The sequence below is a fragment of the Culex quinquefasciatus genome, chromosome 3 (assembly GCF_015732765.1).
Source record: "Culex quinquefasciatus strain JHB chromosome 3, VPISU_Cqui_1.0_pri_paternal, whole genome shotgun sequence".
NCBI lineage: Eukaryota > Metazoa > Arthropoda > Insecta > Diptera > Culicidae > Culex > Culex quinquefasciatus.
In genome coordinates, this window is record NC_051863.1 from 60,020,398 (window position 1) to 60,048,357 (window position 27,960).

Below are 27,960 nucleotides of genomic sequence, written 5' to 3' on the forward strand. Positions count from 1 at the left end.
ACTTGCACCAGTGCTCCATAATTCTTTTACTTCAAATTGTAATTTGTTTAGTACTAGGTATTTAACCAATTAAATTAATACTTTTTGCACAATTCGATTTTCATCTCATTTGATCATGGTAAATAGAAACGTAAAAAAATCTCAATTTTAATTTGGAGGTAAGGAGTTAATATTGTTTTGATGAAATAACATCAATCTATTAAAAGCTTACCTAATTGTTATAATTTCATACTCATTAAGCAAGATCTATTCCCAGTTGCTTCAAAAATTAATATTATAAGAAATAATTCTGATATCATAATTTGGATAATCTAATTAATTATATATAAACCAAACAATACATTTTGAACAAAATCATATTGAGTTTGTTCATTTATTATTTTTTCAGAGCATTTTCAAATAATAATTCCAAAAATTTAAGAAAATGTATGCTTCAATTTCGGGAATTCCCGGGAAATTTACAAATTTCGCGGGAAACGGGAAATTTTTTTTTTCGGGAAATCCCGGGAATTCCGGGGAATTTTTTTCCCGGGACGGGAAATTGGACGCTCTAGCGGGTCCTAAAAAAGAGCGATTTTATCCAACTCTAATAAATATTTTTGCTACAGCCATTTAAGAATAAAGAAACAATTTATTTTGGGCATCACCCAAAAAGCACTTCAAAGTCTGAAAATAATATTAGCAAAAAGATGTTTTTTTAAACACAATGTAGCTCATTACTTTGAAAAAAAAGTGGCTTGCCAGGTTTTTCCAAAAATTTTTTTCTGTTCAGACCTGGTAACCCTGCAGCTAGAACACATCCAAAAAATGTTTTCTATTTACCCTGAATTCTCCTTATTTTGGCCTGAATCTTTGTCGGTGGAATCTTGTCTTTGTCCCATTCGATCTGAAAACTCTTTCTCATTTTACAGAGTTTTGAGCACTTCCATAACATTTTTGCATGAGGTCCCCCAAATTTGAGTGGTAACTTGTATGGAATAAATGGAAGATGAAAATTGGCTTTGAAAAACCAAACGTGTATGCAAGGATTGAGCCTAACAAAAAAAATACGAATATTCATCGTTTACTGATGTCTCACAGAGTTCATCTTTGCTAGAAAACTAACCAAAACATTGTAACCGAAATTTTGTCATTCGTCACCAGAATTCATGGGGAATTTTTCGACTTGTTTTTATTTGGTCTTATAAACATATCTGGAGTTTTTTTAAAAAGGTCCCATAAACCAAATTTCTAGTTTTTGCTTTTTGGATGTTTTTAAATACCCCTGACTCAAGGCCGTTTAAAAAAACCAAAAAGCAAAAAACTGGAAATTTGGTTAATTGGACCTTTTAAAAAAACTCCAGATATGAAAGATAATAAATTGTAGGACCTTTAAAAACAACTCGAGATTTGTTGAAATATTTTATATTTATTTGTTTATTTATGATTATAATAGTCATGGTTTAAACATTTGAAAAAGTGTAATTATTTTCATTGTACACCAGCACACCATTGCAATCATTACTTGATCAGTTTGCTACGAAATTGGTATTTTATATTAATTTTAATTTTTTATTTTTTAGTCCGGCAGAAACTTTTTTGGTGCCTTTGGCATGCACAAAGAAGCCATTTTGCATCATTATTTTTTCCATATAATTTTCCATAAAAATTTGGCAGTAGTCCAAACAAAAATTATATATGAAAATCCAAAAATCTGTATCTTTTGAAGGAATTTTCTGATCGAGTTGGTGTGTCCGGCAAAGTTGTAGGTATGGAAAAGGACTACACTGAAAAAAAAGACACGCGGTAAAAAAAAATTTTTGTTACTTAAACTTGATTTGTTTTAGGGGACATCAAATTATTCAGAAATTTCCAGAACGGGCAAAAAATCTTTGACCGAGTTATGATTTTTTCAAAAAATCGAAATATTGGTCGCAAAAATTTATCAACTTCATTTTCGAAGCAAACTCGAAATTGCAATCGAAAAGTATTTTAGTGATTTTTTGATAAAGTGCACCGTTTTCAAGTTATAGTCATTTTTAGGTTTTTTTTTAAATAGTTGCAGTTATTCATTTTTTTAAATTAGTGCACATGTTTGCCAACTTTTGAAAAAAATATTTTTGATGGGCTGAAAAAAATCTCTATATTTTGCTCTTTTGAACTTTGTTGATATGACACTTAGTTGCTGATATATTGCCAGGCAAAGGATTAAAAACAGAAAAATGATGTTTTCTAAATCTCACCCAAACAACCCACCATTTTCCAATGTCGATTTCTCAGCAACTAATGATTTTTCAATATAAAAATATGAAACATTCAAAACTAACATTTCAGAAGGGCATAACATTGAATGTTTAACTTTATGAAACTGGTATAATATGCTTGCTTCTTACCAAATCACCCTAAAATACAAATCAATCATACCTACTCCAATCGTCCAAACATCTGTTTCAATCAAACCACAACAATGCATATTTACTGTAGATCCGATGGCTACAAACAACTGCTGCGGCAGCTGCTGATTGGCCTTACGACGTGCACTGCCACCGTTCAGATTAATACTCTCTAGAGTTTCAAAAATGTGGTGCCGCAGGTGTCGCAGGCCTTTTCTGTCACATAAGCTCAATTTAGCGACTTTTGCGGTCGACCAATGTGGTTCGGGCCCTATTATGGGAGAAACAAATTATTGTGCTCGAAATTGGGGTGTTATTTGTCACAGTTTAATTAGATATCAGGGAAAACTAAATTTGTATTTAAAAGTGACTCGAGATTTACTACGTGACTCCCGTAACGTACTCAAATCAAGTTGATTTACGACCTGTCGCAATCCGTTCAAGTACCACTTGTGTTGCAAATCTTATCACTCGTTATCAATTTGCGTAAATGAATGCCACAATCTTCTTAAGGGGACACACCTTTCTCGAAGAGAAGTTCAGGTGAAACTTTGACCGGTAATTGATAGCTCGCTCCCTTTGAAAATTAAAAATAAAAGTTGAAACGCGTCCACCCACCTTTTATTTATTCGTCCATTGAAGAATTGAACACAAAAGCTTGAAGCCTTCATGCACCTTTGTACTAGCCCTAAAAGTGGGCTGTAATACACACGTGACGAGTGGTAACTCTCCAGAAAAAACGTGTTTTATGCCTAATGTGGGCCATCCACCATGGCTTTTCAACCAGATGTTCACAACGCGAAAAAAAAGGAGGAAGGTTCGTTGAGCTGCAGTACTGAAGGCTTTTGAAAACGATATACGAGCCATGGAAGTTGAGGAAGAATAGTTGTTATCTTTGGTATGCATTCCACGTAGCGCACCGGGTAATTAAAAAGATACGTGACGAGCAGTTGGTGTTTAGATCTTGAATGCATCACTCTAGACGAGGTAATAAAAGTGACTATTACTCAGGAAGCCAGCTAGCTATGTAGATTTGTCTTATCTGAAGCAATTCTAAACAGAATACATTGTAGTTCTACTTGGAGCATGTTTTGAGAATGCGTCAAAAAGGACTCCATGACAGCTTTTGATGAATGAAACAAGTGCCACATGCAAATCCCTGCCGAGCCAATCAACCTGGGACTAGGCCAGAAGGAACAAACGGTCAGCCGTTGATGTCCCTGACCAAGATGACCGTATAAGGATGCGTAGTACCTGTGCCACCGGCGGACCACTAGCTGCGGCCAACAACAACTTCATGCCGTCGGTCCTTGCGCGTAAACGTTGGTTTGGTTAAGGCACCTGAAGAAGTGATTATTGCCCTGATCGAGTCGGGCTCACTTGTCTGGCTTGAAGCACTGTTGGAAGTTTTCGCTTTAAATTTACACAATCACTTCGAATAATGCAAGCCACTTCGATCTGATAGGTACTCAGTTATACGAGAACTCACGAGAACTCATGACCAGTGATGAGCAACAAAGCGAGTGCCAATGGAAAGAGAACTCTCATAGTCTCTCAAGCGCTTTTTTTTCGTTCTCTCTTCGTGAGAGGAGCGTACTTTGCACGCTCACTGATGAGCAACTCTCTACGAAATCAGCCGATTTCGACCATTTTTATTTTTTGTATTTTTTTATTTGACTCAAACTTTGTGGGGGCCTTCGCTTTGACCAAATAAGCTCTTTTGCGTCCCATACAAGTCTCCATACAATTTTGGCTGCTGTCCATACAAAAATGGTATGTAAATATTCAAACAGCTGTAACTTTTGATTGAATTTTCTGATCAATTTGATGTCTTGGGCTAAATTGTAGGTATTATTGAGGACTTTTGAGAAAAAATAAGTACACGGAAAAAAAAATTTGCAAATTTTTTAATCAACTTTTTTTTACTAAAACTCAATTCCCCAAAATACGTATTTTTTTGATTTTCGAGATTTTTTGATATGTTTTAGGCGACAAAAATCCGCAACTTTTGTGTCATAGAGAAATATGGTCAAAAAATCTACCGCCGAGTTATGAATTTGAAAAAAAAAACAGTGATTTTTGGAAAAAATCGAAGTTTCATGCAAAAACAAGTTTGACATTATTTGTTAATGCAAAATTGAATTTGCAATCGAAAAGTTTTTTACAGATTTCTTGATAAAGGGCTCCGTTTTCAAGATATAGCAACCGAAAGTTTGATTTTAGCGAAATATTTGCAGTTTTTCAATTTTTAAAAATAGTGACCATAAGCGACCATTTCTAAAAAAAATTTTTTTGAAAGGTTCAGAAAATTTGCTATAAAATTGTCTAAGAGACATTGAAGATTGGACCCCGGGTTGCTGAGATAGAGCCGCTTTAAGAAAAAGAAACACGAAAATTGAAGTTATCTTTATCTCACCAAAATAACCCACCATTTTCTAATGACGATATCTCAGCAAATAATGGTCCGATTATCAATGTTAATAAATGAAACATTCGTAAAATTTTCCAATTTTTTCGACAAAAATATTTTGAAAATTTGTAAATCAAGACTAACATTTTAAAAGGTCCAAACATTGAATATTACGCCCATTTAAAATGCTAGTCTTGATTTTAAAAATTTCAAAATATTTTTTTCGAAAAGATCGAAAAATTTTACGAATTTTTCATATTTTTAAATTGAAAATCGGACCATTATTTGCTGAGATATGGTCATTAGAAAATTTTGGGTTGTGGTGAGATTAAGAAAAAAAACTTCAATTTTCGTGTTTCTTTTTTCTTAAAGCGGCTCTATCTCAGCAACCCGGGGTCCATTCTTCAATGTCTCTTAGACAATTTTATAGCAAATTTTCTGAACTTCTAAAAAAAATAATTTTTAGAAACGGTCACTCATGGACACTATTTTTAAAAATTGAAAAACTGCAAATATTTCGCTTAAATCAAACTTTCGGTTGCTATATCTTGAAAACGGAGCCCTTTATTAAAAAATCTGTAAAGTACTTTTCGATTGCAAATTCAATTTTGCATTAAAAAATAATGTCAAACTTGTTTTGCATGAAACTTCGATTTTTTTTCCAAAATCACATTTTTTTCAAAAATCGGCGCCAGATTTTTTGACTATGTTTTTCTATGGCTAAAAAGTTGCAGATTTTTGTCCCCTAAAACATATAAAAAAAAATCAAAAAATACGTATTTTGGGAAATTGAGTTTTAGTGAAAAAAAAGTTGATAAAAAAATCTGCAAATTTTTTTTTCCGTGTACATATTTTTTTCTCAATTGTCCTCAACAATACCTACAACTTTGCCGAAGACACCAAATTGATCAGAAAATTCACTCAAAAGTTACAGCTGTTTGAATATTTACATACAATTTTTGTATGGACAGCAGCCAAAATTGTATGGAGACTTGTATGGGTGAACCAATGACACAAAATAGCTTATTAGGTCATAGGGAAGGCCCCACAAAGTTTGAGCCAAATCAAAAAATACAAATAAAATCCATTTCCGGTTTTGGTAGAGAATTGCTCTGATTCGTTTTGTTTACCTCAAATCAGAATTGAGTTTTCACTCATTTTTTTTACAGTGTATCACTCCCCAGTCTGGATTTTCAGTCGTGCTGATCGCGAACCAAAATACGTGCGCGTATAAAAACACAAAATAAGTTAATTAATGATTGTGCGAAACGGCTCCAGCCTCCGGATTTATATTTGCACAGAGAGCAACTTACTTTGGGCTCGACTCGCTGGGCTCGACGAGGATCACCTGTGTTGGGATCTGGGGGGCTGGAGGAATCGCATGTGTTTATGGTAATAATTATTACCGCCTTGCAGGTTGTAAATTACAGACCGCTGAGCTCGGACTTACACAGAACTTAAGCGGTCGGGAAGGTCAGCAGAAGCGCCAGGCGTTTGCGAGTGGAAAAATTGCTGCGGAGCAGTTTAAAATTGTGGTTCGATTGTGAGTTGTTAAGATTAATCTTTAATAAATTTGAAGTTGTTATGTTACTACAATTTCACAAAAGAAGTTTTTTAAGCTATGAACAAATACAAACCAATAAAGTTCCCACCAGCAGTGTTGCCATATGAGCTTACTACCTCCGTAATTCTCCATCACAAAGCACCCAGTTGTCACCACAAAATATGACCCAGGACGAGAGCCAATCCATCTCCGCCAAGTCGTGGGTACAAACCCCAACAGCTGATGTTGATCCAAGGCACCACGGTTCAAATTTGGAAGTGAACGTCGTAGTCACCTCCCCAAGCATGGCTGCCAGCAAAGCCAATCCATTAACGTCCGCGTCGTGTAGCAATAAAAATCACAATAATTGTGAACTCCTCTCGTGCGGCCTCCTCCCTCAACGCGAGCTTCGATTGGAGTTCAACAACAAGCCATTCTAATAAAGCGCCATAAACGAAGAGTCTGGCATCACGGCAGCGGCGCGGCTGCTCATTTTTTATGGGAATCGGAATATTATAACATTTTTATGACCCCATCTCGGGCCTGACGGATGAAGCTGTGGTCAATTTCTGTGTTAAAACGTTGGTATTTAGCGCGGTAGATGATCGTTTACACGAAACTGGCAGCGTTTGATTTGGTGCGGTGGTGCCAGTGTTGCCAGATTTATGGTAGACTTTGGGACATCATCGTGATCCTACTGTTTCATCTTCCATGTGTTAGCCGAACTGCCTGTTACCCGGTTATTAGAAGTTGGAACCTCCCACATGGTATCGAGGTGTACAAGGAGTTTGGCGTAGATCAGGCACGGAAAGAAATTCTGACAATAATTCTACAGATAATTGCTAACGAAAATCAAACTTCAAGGGCGGTCATTTTCTTCAAAAATAAACGAACCAGTTAAAATTAAAAGCAAACAAACAACTTATTTTCACAATCGTTAGTACAAACTTTCAGAATCAAGCGACGATTTCTTTCCGTGCAGAGCTTCAACAGAGATGTGCTCACTTTTTCAGTCTACCAGTTCAGTAGTCAACTCCCGCGCGGTTCTCCGTAGCTCTCTTCGCCGGAGGTGGGAAGATGGAAAGTTGGCCGTGTTTGTTGTCACCTAGTGTTGCGGCGGGAGTTCGTCCAAATAAACACTCAGTGGCGGGAAAAAGTCGAAATGAAATTTGGTTTTAGAAGCGAAACTCCAAACATCTTTTTCAATGTGACTGAGTGCACGAACCGTGTAATATGTACAGATCGTTGAAGGAAGTCACGTGCGAGATCGCGACCGCTTAAGGGAGGACCACATTTGTGGGTGCTTTCACGCTTCTTCCTTTGCCTGGTGGGACCCTATCGATCGATGTGCGATACATATGCTTAGTTAGTAGGACCGACCTAGGGCAAGTAAAAAAAAGTGCAGTTTGTCACGATCGACGACTGTGACGACAGGCAGCGGTGACTGGGGCAATGGATTGGTTTCGAAACTCAATTAAACGGTTTAGTTGTTTTGTGTTTTCGAGTTTTCGAGAGGGTTCAAGAGTGGGCTGGAACATATCTGTGGGTTTTTTTGCGGGCTTCCGTGGAACCATTTGTTGCTCAATTGATAATTGAAAAGTATAATGAATCATGTTTAAGTTCGTTTTTATTTCTATATTTCAAATTATTTAATAGTTACTTTGTTTTTTTCCTGTTTTTGAAACACTGATTGATTTACTTGCTACTTTTTTGACCAAAATTAGCTTTTTCGTGAAAACTATTACTGAAAATTTTATCACAAATCGAGTTAGTTTCTAATCTAATCTAATCTAATCAGACCCTAGCGCAGCCAATCTTTCGAAGGGATCCTGGAGAGTGCCTTCGGTTAGATGACGCCTAGCACTCTTCTTGTCATTTATTAACATTTGTAGTGTGCCATTGCATTGAAATGCATTGAAACATCACAAGCGTTAAAGCGGCCAGGCCTACTGCGTAAAGCCGTATCGCAGAGATGACTCGTAATTGGGTTGAGTTTGAGCACTGAGTGTTCGAACAACAACACAATTCTGAATCGACAGGGGAGGAAGAAGCGTGGGGACACACCACCATACCGGGACCCTCTGGGATGGGACATTGTATTTCCACGAATGCCCTGGACACTATTTGCCGTGGTTATAGCGCCACAACTCACTCTCTGTAACAGTATTCCTAATTCCAATCCACGCTCAGCAATCGTCATGGCCTAGTGGTTAGCATTTTTGCTTACCAATCCAAAGGACGAGGGATCGAACCCCGCCTCGAGCGACTTTGATTTTTCGTTCATATTCATCATTTAAAATTTATGTGTTCTTAACATTCTCGTTGAGAGCAGATGGGCATCGAACCCAGAACCATTCGCTTACAAAGCGAACACCGTAACCAGTCAGCCACGGCCGCTCTCCATCACAAATCGAGTTAATTTCTAAAATTACACCCAAAGGAAAAATATATCTCAAAATCTGCAACATTGAATTTGCTGCAGAAAATGTCATATTTTATAACATTTTTTGCAGCAAGCCCGTAGATCATTTTTGCCCGCGTGTAAAAATGTCAGCGATCTGCAGTTCTCACCAACACATATAATGCTGGCCCGTCCCCGAGCAACACTCCAAAGAGAAGCATATGTTGATGCTCTTTCATTCACTTTTCATCAAGTGTCCATGGCGCGGTGGTAGCGTGTCGGATCAATGACCAAGAAGTTGGTGGTTCAATCCTCGTTCTGCTAAGCGTTTTTTTTTTGTGAAATACAACCAAAAAGCCGTTGGTAATGTCGATAATTGTCGGTAACGGGCAAAAATGTCATACTCCTATATCGCAAAAAATGCATGAGGACAGATTTCATGAAGATTCTGATATACTTTCATGCCGCCATGCATCACAATCATGCGACTGCCAGTTGGGTGTACAAAGATTAAAAATTCCACATTAAAAAATCTGTGAAATATTTTTTCCAGTTTTAGAGGTTTTGTCTTATTTACTGAGAAAAGGCTCACTCAGAAAAATAATATCATATATGTTTATCATATTTAACTAAAACATGCCGAAATTCCGCTATTTCTCGTTTGATTTAAAAAGTCTTATCGAAAATTTTGATTTAAATAGTGTAATCGAACATATTTTGAATATTTGCGATATTTACATTTTCAGCACATCATCAAGTTTTTGTTTTGAAAAAAAAAAATCTTCGGAGGTTTCTACATTATTACTGTTATGCTGCTGTCAAAAAATGGCAAAATATCAATGAATTAACTAGAAAAAAATTCTTGAAGTTTACCGTCTATTTTCAAATTGTAGTCTCAAAATTAAATAAGTGTAAACAGATCGATCCAAAATTCAAAAATTAACATTTAACCATTTTTTTAAATGTTTACAATCGATCCTAGAAGTTTTTTATATGTTTAGAAATTATTATTTTTTTCCCCTGATTTTTGAGGATAATATTTTAAGGGGGAGGGGGGCAAAACTTGAAATAAATTTGCATAACTTCTTCACCAGTAAGAAATGATAAAAAAAACTAAATCGAGAAAATTTTCTATGACGACATCCATGCAGTTGATTTTGCCAAAAATAGCCTGAATTTATTTATTTTTTCCTGTCTTATCACGCTTTTTTCCTTTTTCCTCATGTGTGTTCCATTATCAAAATACAACAAACTAATTTTGCAATAATTTTTGTTTAGATTTTGTTAAGATTATAAAATAATCATTTTCTGCCTAAATTAAAAAAGGTAAATCCACTAACGTTATTGGTGCCTTCCTGACTCCTACTCAGCAATAGACCGTCTGAGAGATCTTGACATCAAATTCAACTGAATTATTATGAGTCGGCATCACATAGATTTATGCAAGATTTTAAAATTTCGGACACTTTGAGTTTAAAATACGTATCCAACTAAAAATCACATTGCAGATTTGGTTTAATTCAGGAGTGCTCAAAGTTTTTGCAGACCGAGCCAAATTTGAAACTCAAATGAGCTTGCGGGTCAAATTTACAAAATAGGTTATTTATAAAAAATGAAATTATGATATTTTAATTTAAAAGAGTAGAAGTTACATCTACAAGATTTTTTTTTAAATTCAAAATTCCGACTTTTTAACAATTTTAACTTTGTTTGTAGTAACACGAATTGTTGTTGAATAACAATAATTGTTTTTGATTAGGAATGCAAATCATCTCGGCGCAGCCCTACCACAATGAATTGGTAGCGGTGGGCTGCGTTTAGGTGTTTCCGCCGTAGGTTAGGACAATTACGATAGGTATGATCGGGGAATAAGTACAAAAATAAAATCACTTGGAATTCGACCGCACACAGGACTACATCTCTGCAAAACCCATCCGAACATTTGGTGCCGAAACCCGGGACAATCGCTGTCGCCGGATAAATCTCCCACGTCGTCGAGTCATCGCCAGCACGAAGCCGCTTATAAGTTAAGTATATTAGTTAAGTGAGTGAAGTGAAGATGACTCCAAAGAAGAGATATGTGCGGAGCAATTCCGTCAAGTTAAAAGAATTGAAGAGGCGGATGGCCACGATCCTAGGTTCAGCGGAACAAATCAAAGTATTCGAGGCCAATTACACGGCCGACCAAGCAAATCAACTAGCAATTAGAATCGAAATGCTTGATGAGCTTTGGAAGCAGTACTCGGAGGTACAAGAAGAAATAGAGCTTCTAGAGGACCTTTCGGGTGAAGAAATTTCTGAAGAACGATTAGTATTTCAAAACAAATACGTTGAATTAAAAGCACTACTTGTTAGTAAGTTACCGAATCTATCGGTAAATACGGAGCCCACTCGCGTGGCTTCAAATTCGGCGAGCATCGTTTCGCAATCGGTACGTCTGCCCGAGATCCAAATTCCCAAGTTCGACGGGAATCCGGAATTGTGGATCGAATTTCGTGACACATTTAAATCACTCATTCATGCAAACCCAAATCTAACAGCTATCCAAAAGTTGCACTATTTAAAAGATGCACTAATTGGTGAGGCTCATTCGTCCGTAGCCAATCTTGAGATGTCGACGGAAGGTTATAATATCGGGTGGAAATTAGTTGAAAAGCGACACAACGATACTAACTTTTTGATCAAAAGACACATTTCTGCTTTATTTGCGATAGCACCAATTAAAAAAGAGTCTTCTGCTCTGTTGATGGACCTCGCTGATCAATTCGATCGTCACGTCAGCATACTTAATAAGCTAGAAAAAACAGAAGAACATTGGAACTCTGTACTAGTTGAAGCTTTGAGCAGACGTTTAGATACTACTACATTGAAAGAGTGGGAAAAAGATTGCAAAGAAGGCGAACGTCCTGATTTCGACGCTTTAGTCACATTTATTCGCAAACAAGCGCGTACCTTACAGTCAGTAAAAATGTCTCACACACCGACAGCTACACAAGAGACCAAGATCGTAGTAAAATCAAGGTCCACAAACAACTTTATGATCGCTGAGGCAGCGCACAAATGTCCGATGTGCAAAGCAGCTCATTATTTGTATGAGTGCGATCAGTTTAACAAACTTTCACCAAGACATTGCTTTAATATCGCCAAAAAGTACAAACTGTGTATCAACTGTTTACGTGGACATCACCTCGCCAAGAACTGCAACTCCTCTAACTGCAAATCTTGTGGACAAAGGCACCACACCCTATTGCATCTACCGCCAGCTGTCGATGGTAATAGTTACAACAGCAATCAGCGAACTACATTTACAGCGTTTGGGCAACAGGTAGAAAATCCACAAGTACAAACACAAATGTATTGTCCTCCTCATTTGATGGGGAGTGTCGGGGCTCGACACCCCAATACTATTGATTCTTTTGTCCCTGGGACAATAGAAACCCCTTTGCACATGTAGCTCAGTCCAACCAAACCCCAAGCCACACAAACTACTCGGCTTATTCGGCAATTCTCAGCGAAGGGAAACCTGCACAGAACCACTACAACGAACAGCACAAGATTAGATCAGCTAACCGTGCAGCAGAAGACTCATCGGGAGTTCTGGACACGTCGCGGGCAAAGACAGAGGTTTTCCTCGCAACCGCAATCGTGCGGGTAGAAGATCGTGACGGGACGAATCACTTCGCGCGCGTGGTGTTAGATAGTTGTTCTCAGTGCAATTTTATATCGGAAGCGGTCGCCACCAAGTTACGATTACGGCGGACCAAGACAAATACAGAAGTCGCGGGAATCGGTCCGGGTAAAGTGCGTGTTACGGAATCGGTCACTGTGAAGCTTCGCTCGCGGACTCGCGCTTTCGAAACGTCGGTCGTTTGCCTCATTATTGCCAAAATTCCGGCAATTTTACCGAGCCAGAATATCGATATTCGCGACTGGCAGGTTCCGCGTGACGTAAAATTGGCTGATCCGAAATTTAACATTAGTGCGGGTGTGGACATTTTACTCGGGGCCGAACTCTTCTTCTCGTTATTGCTTAGCCAGCAATGTAAAATAAATGTTGGATATCCACTCTTACAGGAAACTGTGTTTGGACATATCGTGTCAGGGATGTACGCGGGGCGTGGAGCAAACCCATCGCTGTGCATAATCAGCAGTGCCAGCGGGCTGGATGCCATCCTAGAGCGATTCTGGCAAGTGGACGACTTTGACCGCGGTCGAGCGCTGTCGCTAGACGATAGGTGGTGTGAGGATCACTTTAATCGCACGGTTTCGCGTCGGGATGACGGGCGTTACGTGGTACGGTTACCAATCCGCGAAGATCGAAGACCTTTTCTCGGTGACTCGTATAATCTAGCCCAGCGTCGGTTCCTGGCTAACGAGCGCAGATTTGGATACGACCAGCAGCTTCGCGACGACTACCTGCGATTTATGGACGAATATGCTGAACTCGGACACTTGGAACCGGGCTTACGTACAGGTAAAGAAGAATTTTATTTGCCTCATCACGCCATTCGGCGACCGGATAGTACAACTACTAAAACTCGCGTCGTTTTTGATGCATCCGTTAAAGGTTGCAATCAACTATCATTGAATGAAATACTGTACTCGGGCCCGACAGTTCAGCCTACACTATTGTCGACTGTTTTGAATTTTAGATTGCCAAAATATGTTTTTATTGCCGACATTGAAAAAATGTTCAGGCAAATTTGGATTCATCCAGAAGATCGAAAATTGCTAAAATTGTTTGGCGTACAAATACGCAATCACCTTTGGAAACTTATCAGTTAAAAACGGTCACGTATGGAACTGCCTGCGCTCCTTTCCAGGCTGCTAGAGTTCTAAATAAGTTAGCTGATGATGAAGGGCATCGCTATCCCTTAGGGGCTCACATTTTGAAAAATCACACATACGTGGACGACACTCTAGCAGGAAGAGACAGTCTGAAAGAAGCAATCGAAGCAACTGTACAACTTCGGCAACTGTTACAGTCTGGCGGATTTAATTTGAGAAAATGGTGTTCAAACGATCGCCGAGTTCTGCAACAAATACCAACAGACCTGGTGGAGATGCCCCACGAGATCGAAATCGATCGCTCCAATACAATTAAAACGCTTGGATTGTTTTGGAATCCACACGAAGATAGCTTCGGATTTAAAATTCCCAAGTTGTCTGCGTTGGACAAAATCACCAAACGCATCGTTGCCTCAGAGATGGCCCAGCTATTTGACCCTTGCGGTCTAATTGGGTCAGTAGTCGTGTGGGCAAAAATGTTTGTTCAAGGGTTGTGGTATGAAAAGTTCGCATGGGATCAAGAACTTCCCGAAGGGCTTGCCAAATCTTGGCACACATTCAGAGATCAGTTGCCATATCTTTTGGAATTCCGAGTACCACGGAGAGTGGTGGTATCGAGAAAGTTTATGTTGCATTGTTTTTGCGATGCTTCCGAAAGAGGCTACGGATGCTCTGTCTATGTGGTGTCAAAGGACCAACATAAGTCGTATAGCAATTTACTCAGCACGAAGTCTCGAGTCGCACCATTACGAGAACACGACATTACCCGCCTTGAGCTGTGTGCGTTTTGTTAGGTTGCCAGTTAATAGATACGATAATAACCACCACAGAGTTTGTAGCTCCAGTTGTGTTCTGGACCGATTCGTCGGTGGTATTACAATGGATACAAACACCACCAGCAATCTGGAAGGTATTTGTGTCAAATAGGATTGCGGAAATACAAAGACTCATGAAAGGACACACTTTACGACACGTCCCAACACATCTAAATCCTGCTGATAGACTGTCAAGGGGAATTCTTCCAATCGAAATATTAAACGACAAATTACACGTACACGGACCGGATTTTATTTGTGAATCAATCGAATCCTGGCCCGCAACCAAGTTTGACAAATCAGTATTGAGCGTTGTCGAATCGGAACGCAGACCAATAGTTGCTCTTTTACGGCGCTAGTTCAAAGCGAGCCCGAAGAAATCTTTACAAAATTCTCTGAATTGGCAAAACTATTAAAAGTGACAGTTTACTGTTTAAGATTTTGCACCATTCTTCGAGAACGGTCTAAGGGACAAAGTCTGGGAAAAATACAACCGAGAGAAATTGATAACGCTCTCAAGACTTTAATTCGCTTAGCGCAATCTTATTCTTTTCCACACGAATTGAAGTTGCTGGAAAAATGTAAGGCAGAAGACTGTACGCAAACCGAACTCAACTTTAAATCGCTAATAAAGGGTTTGGATCTATTCCTAGATGAATTTGGATTAATTAGAATTAAGGGTAGATTAGAAAAACTGTCTGCTCCATTTGACACACGGTGTCCGATTTTGTTGCATGATGATCACCCCTTGACTAAATTAATCGCTCGCTCTATTCATCTCCAAACCTTGCATGGTGGGCCAACTTTAATGCTAGCTACTTTGCGCCAGAGATTTTGGCCTTTACACGGAAGAAAGCTGGTGCGAAATATTGCGTACCAATGTGTGCAATGTTTTCGATGTAACCCTAGAAAAAGGGTGCAAATTATGGCCCCATTACCTACAGTAAGAATTACACCAGCTCGCGTCTTCGCGAACTGTGGATTAGATTATTGCGGTCCCTTTTTAGTTCGGCCCTTGATCGGAAGAGGCGCTGCATTAAAAATGTATGTTGCATGTTTCATTTGCATGGTATCAAAGGCGATTCATTTGGAGTTGGTACCAGATTTATCATCACAGGCCTGCATAAATGCAATCAAGAGATTGATTGCGCGCAGAGGACGTTTGCTCACACTGCACTGTGATAATGCAACCACATTTAAAGGAGCAGATCGTGAACTTAAAGAACTTCGAAATCAATATATTGCTCAGTTTCAAACTGAGATGTGGAACAATTTCTGTTTGGCTCAAGGAATTACATTCCATCACATTCCTCCACGCTCTCCTCATTTTGGAGGATTATGGGAGGCTGGTGTAAAATCCTTTAAGCACCATTTTAAGCGAATTTTAGGAAATAAGTCGTTGCGCCTCGACGAAGTTACCACATGTGTGACTCAAATAGAGGGTATTTTAAATTCTCGGCCATTAACGCCGCTTACAAATGATGCTGATGATTTAAGCGCATTGACTCCTGGACACCTGATTATTGGAGAACCGCTATTCTCCCTCCCAGAACCAAACGTGTCAGAGTTGAGTATTAACCGATTGAATCGATTCCAGGAAATGCGGCGTACCGTCCAAGATTTTTGGAAACGATGGACTCGGGATTACGTTCATCATTTGCATCAACGTCCAAAATGGCACCAAGGCACTCGAAACCCTCAGGTCGGCGAGTTAGTTTTGTTGAAACAAGAGAACCTTCCGCCGTTGCAATGGAACATCGGACGAATAACCGCCACACATCCGGGCAGAGACGGCAGGTGCAGGGTGGTCGACGTCCGCACCACAAGGGGAACTTACCGGCGTGCCGCAGCAGAGGTATGCCTGCTGCCAATCGAAACCGAGAGCAGCAAATTAGAAAACCCAGCCCAGCACCAGATACAGCTCCCGACAAGCCAGCCCGAACTGTAAAATTGTCAGAAGCTCGGTTCAAGGAGACTGATGAAGCAGAAAGTGATTAAAGGAGTTGACCTAGTCAACTAGGGGCAGGATGTTTGTAGTAACACGAATTGTTGTTGAATAACAATAATTGTTTTTGATTAGGAATGCAAATCATCTCGGCGCAGCCCTACCACAATGAATTGGTAGCGGTGGGCTGCGTTTAGGTGTTTCCGCCGTAGGTTAGGACAATTACGATAGGTATGATCGGGGAATAAGTACAAAAATAAAATCACTTGGAATTCGACCGCACACAGGACTACATCTCTGCAAAACCCATCCGAACAAACTTAAATTTATATTTTTTTGTTAAAAAGCTTATAAACTTAGTTCACTAATTAAACACAATGATTCTTTTTCTTAAAAACTATATCAGCTACACTAGTGATGGTACATTTAACGTAAAAACAAAGTTTGAACATCTTAAATATGATTTTAACAAGAAAAACAATGACTATCAAAGTCTCCCCGGAATTTAAACTGAGAATTTTTAACGTAACATTTTTTCTAAACACCATTGAACAAACTTTTTTTTTCCATAATAGTGCATGGACTTTGTGTGGCCTACGCCAGATTGGATTTATATTTTCATGGAAATTTTGAAGATTTTGGGAATTTTTTTCCCCTCTGATTTTTCAGACCAAATTTGAAGGGGGGGCGACATAAACTTTGAAAAATATTTGCAACGGCCTTACTAGTTTTACTCACATTGAAACGTGTGAATTTGTTTTAATTATTAAACATTTTGATCGTTATAGTTGTGTCCTAAAATGGGGATCACAATAATGATAAATCATTAGTTTTAGATTAAAAAAAATTAAAAAAATACCCATAAAGAGTTTAAAATCAACCTTAATTTTGAAAAAAAGTAAAATCACTTTACAAGTGGTCAACGGGCCATTTTACATGATCATTCAAATGAAGCCCGCGGGCCACAAAAAATCACCTCGCGGGCCACGTTTGGTCCGCGGGCAAAGTATGGGGTCACCCCTGGTTTAAATCATCAAAAGTACTAAGATCCGCCGTTTAAAACGTTTCACCTAAGTGGCCATAACTCAACGCAAGGCTGACAGATCTTAGCACAAAACAAAAGCATTTTTTTTTCAGTTTTCAAATGTGAGTCAGTAATATATACAGCAATCCTCCACGAAAATTTTCGTCATTAAGTAACACAAATTTTAATACCGTCAAACATTCTGAAAAAAGTGACTTTTTACGTGTTCTTCATATTGCCGCAAACGGCGTGTTCATTTAAAGTTTTCATACGAACATTTCAAAAGTAAGGCTAGATTTTTTGAACTCCAAACTATTTTTCTCTCCAATCAATCACATTTCATTCGGTTGAAATGGCGTGGAGGTATGTTTAGCATTTTTTGGACCACCCTAACATGACGTAGGTCACCCTAAATGCCGAACAAAAAATACGGGTCTTATTATTTCGGCCATGGGGAAATTCTGTATTTTAATACGTGGGGGGTCTACAATACACGGAGAAAAAAGAGTTCCCAAAATCGTGAACAAGCGTTCATGAAAATAGGAACCGCGAACAAAGTGTTCAAATTTCATGGTACGTTTTTCAAAATCGTACCATGGAATTTGAACACTTTGTTCGAGGTTCCCATTTTCATGAACGCTTGTTCACGATTTTGGGAACTCTTTTTTCTCCGTGTAGGGTGCCCAGAAAAAATGACGCCTTGCTCCACACGCGGAAAACGGTTTTTTTGTGTAAATTTTGAGCGAAATTGGTTGAGGTTAACCCATTGATACCCGAGCCTAAAGTTGGTGAAAAAATGGTTTTCATACAAAAATGACTTTTTTAAATCGCTAATAACTTTTCAGGATTGAGTTTTACATCTTTGAAATGTTTTACAAAGTTGTAGAGCATGAAATATCCAGTAAGAATCTCACTTTTCGGAATATTTGGATAGAAGCAGCACATCGTGCAGACCAAACCGTAAGAAATTGGGTTTTCCATGCATTTTTTGATTTTTCCCGTACAATATTCTGGGCACCTTAGTCTACAAGCATTCTAAAAAAGTCGATTTTCAGAGTCATTAAAAATGGTAAGTATAGTAAAATATCAAAAAAAAAAGCTTAATACCGTGAAAAATAAATAAATAAATCGCATTGAATTTTGAATAACTTATCTAAGACACTTTGAAAAATCTCAAAAAACACCTTTTAAAACCACCTCAATGCTTCTTTTCATAACAACAGCTGCAGCTGTTGTTTGCCCCCCAAGACAATCGCCGCCGAGGAACACTCCTTCGTTCCATACTGTGCAGTCCTTCAACGAGCCCAGTGATAACATAAATCCCTTCTCAATGTTTGTACACGTACTCGGTCCAGATTCCAAAACCATTATTTGCACGGGTTAAACCGCGCGCACATTATGTAAGATTTTATCAATTTATTTAAATTGTGAACCCTTCGCCGTGGCGGCCAGCGTGTTTGCACTTATTCTTGGCGTTTTTTTTTTTATATGCAAACCACTAAAGGGCCATTGTTTGTTCATAGAACCGTGAGTTATGCTCTTGTTTTTTTTTTGTGTGATTCCGCTCACACCGGGATGCTGGGGGAATACCGTAGCTGATGAGGGTGGATTTATTTATGGAGAGTTGGGTTTGGTAGCTTCCGAAGTTCATGGCGCACGTTCACTTCACCCGTTCGAACAATGGCGCATTATTTTGAAAGTCTCGTCTGATTCATAGCTCACGATATGGGTCTAACGAACCGCGGCAAGCTGCATTATTCACTCCCTTTAGGGGGATTGATGAAGTAGCTGGAAAACGGTAACGCTTCCGGAGTTGTGGTTTGATGAACTGGTTAGATCTTGATGATATTAGGAAGAAATTCAAAACAATCAGTTTTGTCGAACTAAGTTACAACATTTTCAACCTAGTAACTCTTGTTTTTAGTGCTAGTGTGTTACAGTCAAGGTCAAACCAATCCTGCTTACACCTAGTGCTCAACGTTCAAAAAATTAAGTTATCTCACAACCTAACCCACAGAACGCACCTCACCGTAAAAAAAACCCACCTTATCAAGGTGCGAAAAAATTATCCATCTTAATTTATTGCGCAAATAAACCTCGCACGCGAAACGCCATCTGCGCCGTCCAAGCGGTTTGAGCATATCTTCCGAGGCCACAGCGTTTTTGGCGGTTGGTGACAAAAAATTTACATTGCAAATGATACTCCGCCTTAACCGAGCGCGCGTCAAACCGAGGGTGGCGGTGGCATTCCGCCCCTAGAAATCGGACCGCCATTTTTGGCGAATCCGGATTCCTCTGTTTTATAGCTTGATGTTGCTGGATTGATGGTACAGATGGGCGCTGCTAGTTTGACAGTCACTTTTTTCTATTGAAAAAAGGCACTAGTTTGAAAATGAGAAAAGTAAAAAATATACTAAATCACATGTGTCTCGACTTTCCATACAACATTGTTGAAAATTGCTTGATCCATCTGCGTCTCCGGGTCTTTAAAAAGTTCTGACTCCAATTCCTAAAGATTTATAGGTTCTGATTCTAACTCCTGCTCTTAATATCCCAACTTTACCAACTCTGTTTTCGATTTCAGCTAACAAATCACATGCAAAATTGTTGAAAATTAGTCGACTCGAAATCTAGCTCCCACTTCAGCTTCTCTGGATTTGACTTCATAAAAATCCAATCTTATCCTGGATTCTGAAAATTTTTGTGGACTACAATCCGACTTTGACTTAAGCTCTCCTTGCAAGACTTGACTCAATAGGGAGATCCGTTTTGCAAAATGTATGGCATTTACTGGCCAAAAGATCAAATTTAATGCACTTTTGATCATAATTTCTATTTTGCGAGACCATTTCTCATCATTTTGGTGGCACACACATCCACACGCAAGATCAGAGGTTAACTGCTTAATAAAAGTTGCCATCAATTTCTTTTCACTTGCGCTAACGATTTCAAAACGCTTAAGATATAAAATTGCTTCCAACTACCGGCAACATGTTCTTTCTATCATTAGTTAGTCATTCACTTGAAAAATAATCCCGAAAAATGTAAATAATTAGCAAGCACCATCAAAAAAACAAACACGCTAAGTTTTTTGACGTTTCAATTTTGAATATCCATCCCAATCGAAGGCTGAAGAAAACCGAGCGAGAAGCGAAGGCAAATAAAGAACAAAGGGTGGCCACCAACACCACCAACATGCTGGTGCAGCGCCTGTTAGAGTGAGCAAGTGCTGCCAGGAAACTTTCGCTATGAATGCTACTTTTCGTGAGTGTTCGCTTAAAATTTCACCAATTTTGGCAGTACTAAGCAGACCCAAAAGAGCGATGGAAGAAAAAAAGAACTAAGTTGAAAATAGAAAAATGGGCGTGGCCCAATGCACTCGACTGATTACAATGCATTTTTTAAATATTTTTTTTAAATGCTTGTAAAAGGAATAGCATAAATTTTAATAAAAGTGAAAATAAACAGAAATGTTCACAAAAAGTTGCTCTACTCGTTGGTGTACTTGGTTTTAGTGAATTTCTAGGAACAATCCAGATTATCCAGCATCATTCAAACACGGCCGCTTATTAGGCTTAAAATGGGCATATTTTTCCTATGTTCACTACGATTCAAACCAATTTTTTGACTCCAAATCTATCTTCTTAGGTCTCTAGGACCTCAAAAATTTTAGACTTCACCAACTCTGACTGCTGCTCTGGTTTCTGATAGTTTGTTAACTATGATTAAGATTCCGACTCTTATTCTCTTGAAAAATCAGACTGCAGGACCAACTCAGACTCCAATAACAAGATTCATAGAAAAATGTTTAAAATTATCCGACTTTGACCATAAATCGATCGGTATTTTCTCAGAATTTCACAACTCAAACTCCAAAAATGACACTTGATTCTTATAAGTTCCGACATCACAAGCTCCGATTCTGACTTTGATTGTACAAAATTTGTCGACTTTTATTCCGACGTCGAGCTCTCCATAAAGTCCCAACTCTAGTACCAACTTCACCATCAATTTTTTGTCAATTTTTGATTCCAATAAGATAATTGGTTGACCTCGAAGCCGGCTTCTAACGATATGTTGGCTTCTACTACGACTCCGAGTTTCCAAAAGACTCAATTCAAAATTCCGACTTGGACTCCAACCTTCCATAAAGAACCGACTCCAACTCCAAAAACAAATCCCGCACAACATTGTTGAAAACTGTTCGAATCTGACCACGAGCCTGACACGGTTTTATCAGGATCTAACTACTCTGAACCCGACTTTAACACTTGGTTCTCACAAGTTCCGAAATTACTCATTCGGATTCCAAACGTCTTTGTTGACTTCAACTCTAGCTCTCCAACAATACTCAACGCCACCAACTCTGATTCCAACTTCCAACAAATTATTTATAGTTGGTCGAATCCGACTCTGGCTTGTCAGGATTTGTTGACTTCAACTCCGACTCCAATTTGTGAAAATTCCAATTCCGACTCCAGCCTTCAGAAAAAGACTCGACGCCAACGATTGCGACTCCGACAGCGAGTCTCAGACAAAGTTGTTGCAAATAAGCTACTCAAATTGTTCTGGTTTTAGTCGACTTAGACTCGGGTCTTCAAATAGCGGGGCTGTGTCGGTTGAGTCGGATTCTTCTGAGAACCCAGAGTTGGAGTCGGAGTCGGAGTTGGCAAACTCGACAGAGTCGAAGTCGCTAAATCTTCAGAAGTCGGGTACTTTTCGAGCGCTGAAGTCGGAGTCACCCAGTCAAACAGTAGCGATTCTTTCAGCTTCTACTGCGATTATAACATGCAAAAAAAAAGGAAACTTGTCTGACTTCGACTCCAACTTTTCAAGATTTCGACGCTGTCGTGCTATCTTGTCGCACCCGCCATTTTGACGCTTCGAGAAAAACGCGTTTTAATGTTTGACCTTGAATAAACAAAATCTAGAGCACGCAATGTTAACCATAACAAACACGTTTGGTTTGTCTGACCAAGTTGGTTGCTGGAGTCCCGAGTTATAATTACAAATGTTTACGGTAGTCAGTGTCGCAAAAAAGTGATAGAAAAGCTGTCAATTGATTATTGATCCTTGCACTGTAACTTGGATTTGGCCCGCACTTTTCTCTCGCACTTTTGACAACAAAATTTCCAAAAACTAGGCAACCAGCAGTTGTTTATTTACATTTCCAGTCGCAGTTTCCACCAAACTGGACATTCGCACTTTAAAATTGCAATTGACAGGTGAGCAACATCGGCTCGCTATGATCATTTTTTGAGAAAATTAAAATTTCTCAAGGCAGCATGACAAGCCGGAATAGTGCGATCGATAGCAATTATTTAGTGCGAAGTCCAAGTTAGTGAGAATTGCGCAATATCTCTACACCAAAAATATCCGAGAGTATAGCGGCTGTCACTATAGCTTGTGAGATCTCTTCTTGTGTCTCGTAATTCCCACCGATATCATTCTCTCTCTATCACTCCTCCTCTTTTCCTCGACTATGCGCTCTCACTGTTGAGTCTCTCAATCTCTCCGAAAACTGCAATGAGAGAACGCGAGATGGCTATTAGAAGCCAACCACGCATGACGTCCCATAAAACTGCGCTTGCAGAAATTGGTTTTGTGCCGGCTTTTATGATTAAACGCTGTGAGGGTTGGATAGTCGTGCAAGCGGGAATGAGAGAGAAAAGGCAAATGTCAATCGCGAGTGTGTTAACACGAAAACGTGTTCGGCTATATTCGGCACTGAGAGTTTCAATAGGGAGAGAAAAGCAGTTGTATTTGAGGCATGAATATTCAGGCGGGATTATTGTAGTTTCTGAGAGCTGATATTTTGATATTTTAACAACCCTGACGGTAGTCAAACTTGTACGTGCGTCAAACGCGTTCTGACCTGTAATCCCTTTGGCCAGTTGTCACACTTACATCAATTTTCAGAGAGTGACAAGAGAGCATGACAAGATTGAAACTTCTTTCATATGAAGAGCGACAACAATGCACGGAGTTTTTTTTTGGTTTTATTCAATATTCTGACTCAGGAATTGGACACATAGAATATGAACAAAAACGACTTGAATCGGATGGGATTCCAACTTGTACCTTGCAGAGTAACATCAAATTTGTCCGCTAGGTTCTCTGCCATTCTAAAATAGTTTATTGGAAGCATCACGAAGGCTATCATCGCCTGATACTTGGGACTAAGATAACTTGTACCAGCATAATTCAATTCTGATACAAATTATACTTTTCCATAATTTCGCTGCCGGCCAGCTGGAAATGAACTGGAAACACACACACCCAACAAACTATCTACTCAATAGACTCCGAATTCAACTCTGAACACATCTCCCATACAAATCTGAAGTTCTCAGAATTTGACGGCTCTGACTCCTTAAAGTGTTCCAACTTCGGCTTCTGAACATTTGTTGATTACAGTCTCAACTCCGACTTCAACAACCACTACAATTAAAATTGAACGCCAATCTCAATTTTGATCAAGCTTTGCCAACTCCAAGTCCTCAAAATGTTTTGGGTTTTGAGTTTTCAAGAACTGTGGAAAATGAGAAGCCATTTAGATTAATTCTGTCCAACTAACAGGTTCCTACCGTAACAAGTTACTACAGTTGCAAGCTGTAAATCATACCACACTGGTGATAGATTATTGCGCGCGTAGGACGACGTTCGACGACGTTCGAGTTTTGGGTTCGTCGATTGCATCACACAAGCTAGCTTCTCCACAAATCGATCGCGGAGCGTAAAATTTCATCCAGAAAGTTGATCGCTTGATTAATGATGGATTCTTCCTTCTCTTCTTCTTTTTTCTACCTTGCAGATTTGCTACCAACGTCGGATCGGTTCACCGATGTCAACGTTACGTCATTTTCGCGGCTGCTGTTCGACGTCGCACGGGACCAGGTCATCGTCGGTGCAAGGTAAGCTACCTAAGGGGAGGCTTAAATTATAGAAATAGATGATTTTTTATATTTAATAACACATCGAAAATAAAAAAAAAATATAATTTGGCAACACTGGTCGGTCAACCTTTAAAGTTCCCTCCCTTATCCAAAAATTAATAAAGCCCAATTTAGTGTCGTTAGTATAAATCATACCCACGAGAGGGGGATCGCATTTCCCCCACCATCGTAAAAAGAAAGGTTAAATTTCTCCCGGGAGAAACGACATTAAGGTCCCAAAAAGCCACGCACTTAAGGAGCCTCTTAATTGGCATTTTTCTCCCTCGAAACAGTAAATTGGCCACATATATGTGATCTTCATAATCATCATTACAAGGTTCCGCAATCTCGGGAACGGGGGAAAACCCTTCAGATTAAGGCAGAAGGGAGCAGGTGAAAATTACTGCCATTTTGGGGTTGTAAAATTATACTTTTCAGACCGGGGCGCACTCACATCATAACTCTTAATGGTCGCACTTAATCAAGGGAAAGAGGAGTTTTTTCGCTCTTTTTTCTTTTTGAAAAAGTGTCCATGAATGATTTTTTGCGTGAGAATTTTTCTGAACAAAAATTCAATAACATGATTTTTTTTAGGATTTTTTGAATTTGATTCCTCAAGAGGATCCTGAAAGTTAACAAGCTTGAAAAACAAGAAATTTTAAATTTCTTTGCGTTCGAAGTCAGCAAAAAAGAAAGTAGTCACGCAATCTGCACGGAAATTAAGGTTCATTATAGAGGTCAGCTGAAGTTGGAATATTAATGCTGTTTTAATAATGGCCATTTATTTTTAAGGTTGCCTCGATAAAGTTGATTAATTTGTTTTATTAGCATTTTGGAGACTTACTCCAAACTTTTTAAAATGCCTTAATTTTCTTTAAAATTACCAATCCTACAAAAAATTACAACACAAAAATAGATCTAATCCCAAACCAGCACGATTACGTAACCTCCCGCCGAGATTACGCCACCCGAAATCTTAACAACCTCCCCAATTTCACGGTCATCATCTCAAAGCCCATATCACAGCACTGGCAAGCCAGATTTGGCTGGGCCAGCTCAGTTGGAGTCCAGATTGAGCTAATCCCCCATGAAAGCAGCCTCGAAACAGGTTATCGATGAGGCCATGTGTCTGGTATTGGGCGCATTTTGCATTTTTTTTATCTTCTCTTTTTTTTTGCTGGATAAAGGTTGGATTAAACTGAAAGTGAAATTTTATGATTTAAGTGTAGCTGGATATCATTTTTTTTTTGAAGAAAAAAAATGCAATGATGAGCTAAGGGATGAGTACTTGTCACTGCTAAATAAATACCCTGTTAGCTAAGGGTTGTCAAGTTTTATTATTGTTAAACGTTTGTCAATTTATCTTTTATTTAAAAATTCATGATGACCTAAGGGATTCAACCAAAACTATTAATCTCTAAACATTCGAAAATGAGTATCAATAATCAAAAAAGTATTTTAGTAACTGATTGACGAAGGGTTATGCCAACAATAGCTTATTAATTCTAAAAACATTCAAAATATTCTAATTCTTATTTTTAAGATCTACTGTAATCTGGGTTGAATCAGGACAAATGAGGCAAGTTGGGACGAATGTTTGAGCCTTGTTACTGCAAAAGATTTGGATATTTTTGACTAGTATCGGATAGAACAGACAGAGGATACCAAACATAACGCATCATTTTTCAAATTTCAAGCTTTCGAATCCTCTAAAACTGCTTTCCCTATTCAGACTAAAGTCCCGGTTCACCCCATTTGACGATACGGGGTGCGTTTTAGAAATAAAAATATTAGTAAACAGTTATGTCTAGTTTTATGATTATATCCTCAAAAACAGTTTTTTAATTGGCCCTTTAAAAAAATCGACAGAAAAATTGGCTCAAAGATATTTTCTAAACATCCAAGCTGTTATTAGGCCGATGCAACTATTTTTAAAAGTTTTTGTCCCTCGGCTCTGGCTGGAGCCAAGGGGGCAAAAATAAAAAAAAAATATTAAAATAACATGCCATAGTTTCAACATTTGCATGCAAAAAGTGTTTTAAAATGTATTTTACACTAGTTCAGTTGTTTTGACATAAAAGTTTTCAAAAAATGTAAAATTTGTCGAAAACAAAAATTTAAGCGAAAAAAAAACTTTAGCGATAGTAGATATCGAAATTTTTCAAAAAATCAAAAGATTTTTAAATCAATCCAAACATGCTAAAAATGATTCTAAACGCAGGGGAATTCATTTTAAATTGATTTTAACTAATTGCACTTAAACCTTCATAAAAATATTGAAGTTTTTTGAAAAAATATTTTTTTGCCCCCTGATTTTTCGGGCCTACTTTGAAGGGGGGGGGGACAAAAACTTTAAATAAAATTTGTACCAGCCTTAGGAATCTCGTAAAAACTAAATTAAAATAGATTCTTAAAAGGAAAACATAATCTTCTCAGAAACATTTTTTTGGTTTTGATAAATGTAGTTATTTGAAAAGTTCTGTTAAATATGTTTTTTTTTTTTTTTGAAAATAAAGATTTTTCACAATTTGCAATAATTCAATCAAACGACAAAATAATTTATTTAAAAAATTAATTGATTAAAGAATTTACTAGAAAATACTAGAGTTTTCACAAAATATCGTATTATTCATTTTAGAATTTTCATGGTTTTTGCCTTCCTCACCTCAATGAGGAAAGGCTTTAAAATCACTCGAAAAATGAACTTCTCGATTATCTCCGGACTGGCTGAACCGATTTGGAACGTTTTGGTCTCATTCGATCCGTCTTGGTGTCCTACAAGACCCTAGTTAATATTATCAAGTTTAGAAAAGTACTTCAAAAGTTATGCTGAAAAAACGGTTTTAGCTAAACTTCGGAAGATTGTAAAAAGGGTGGTTTTTGTCATGCTATATATTATTAGAAAGGTATTTGAAAGACCTTTCCAACGCGTAAAAAAGATTGAAGATCTGACTACCCCATCAAAAGTTATGAGCACTTAAGTGTTATTTATAGACTTTTTTGAAGCCGGATCTCAAATATTTTGATGGAAAAGTTGTCCGGATCTATCATGCGACCCATCGTTGGATAGATAATCAAAAGACCATTCCAACAAGCCCAAAAGATTGAAGATCTGACAACCCTATCAAAAGTTATAAGTACTTTAGTGTTTTGATACACTTTTTTGAGGCCGGATCTCAGATAAATTGATAAAAAAATAAGTGTTATTTATGCACTTTTTTGAGGATGTGTAGTGTCTTCACTTTATGAATATGAGGAAGGCACCAACCACCTAAAGGTGGATTAAGTAACGTTTTCAAATGCGTTTTCACAGAATTTTCCCAAAACGATGATTTTTAATTTAATTAATTAATTGACATGATTTCAAATATGGGTACGCAAAATACTTTTAAAATTTTCAACAGATAAGAGATTTTATTGTAAAATATTATTTTGTACAAAGCACCTTAGGTATTAAAAATACTCAGCAATTTATAATGTCAAACAATTTCATAAAATTTCACTAGTTTAGATTTTAAGTTTAAAATTTAAAATGTTCACAAAATACCATATTTTATGAATAACTTTTTTACAATCTTGAAAATTAATACAAAAATAAATCGCGTTGTTCAATACTTATAAGGCCGATGCAAATATTTTTAAAAGTTTTTATCCCTCGGCTCTGGCCGAAGTCGAGGGGGGGGGGGCAAAAAAATAAAAAAAATATAAATATTAAAAGAACATGCCA

The 27,960-nt window shown here is 38.2% G+C and overlaps 1 protein-coding gene across 1 annotated transcript in view; it reads left to right on the forward strand.

Annotated features, from left to right (window-relative positions):
* The window catches only part of LOC6045571 (semaphorin-5A), a 300,750-nt gene that overhangs the window by 74,202 nt on the left and 198,588 nt on the right, over nt 1-27,960 (forward strand). The window contains exon 3 of the mRNA XM_038264905.1: nt 24,113-24,212. Coding sequence (XP_038120833.1) covers nt 24,113-24,212 — 100 coding nt within the window. The remainder of the gene's footprint in view (nt 1-24,112; nt 24,213-27,960) is intronic.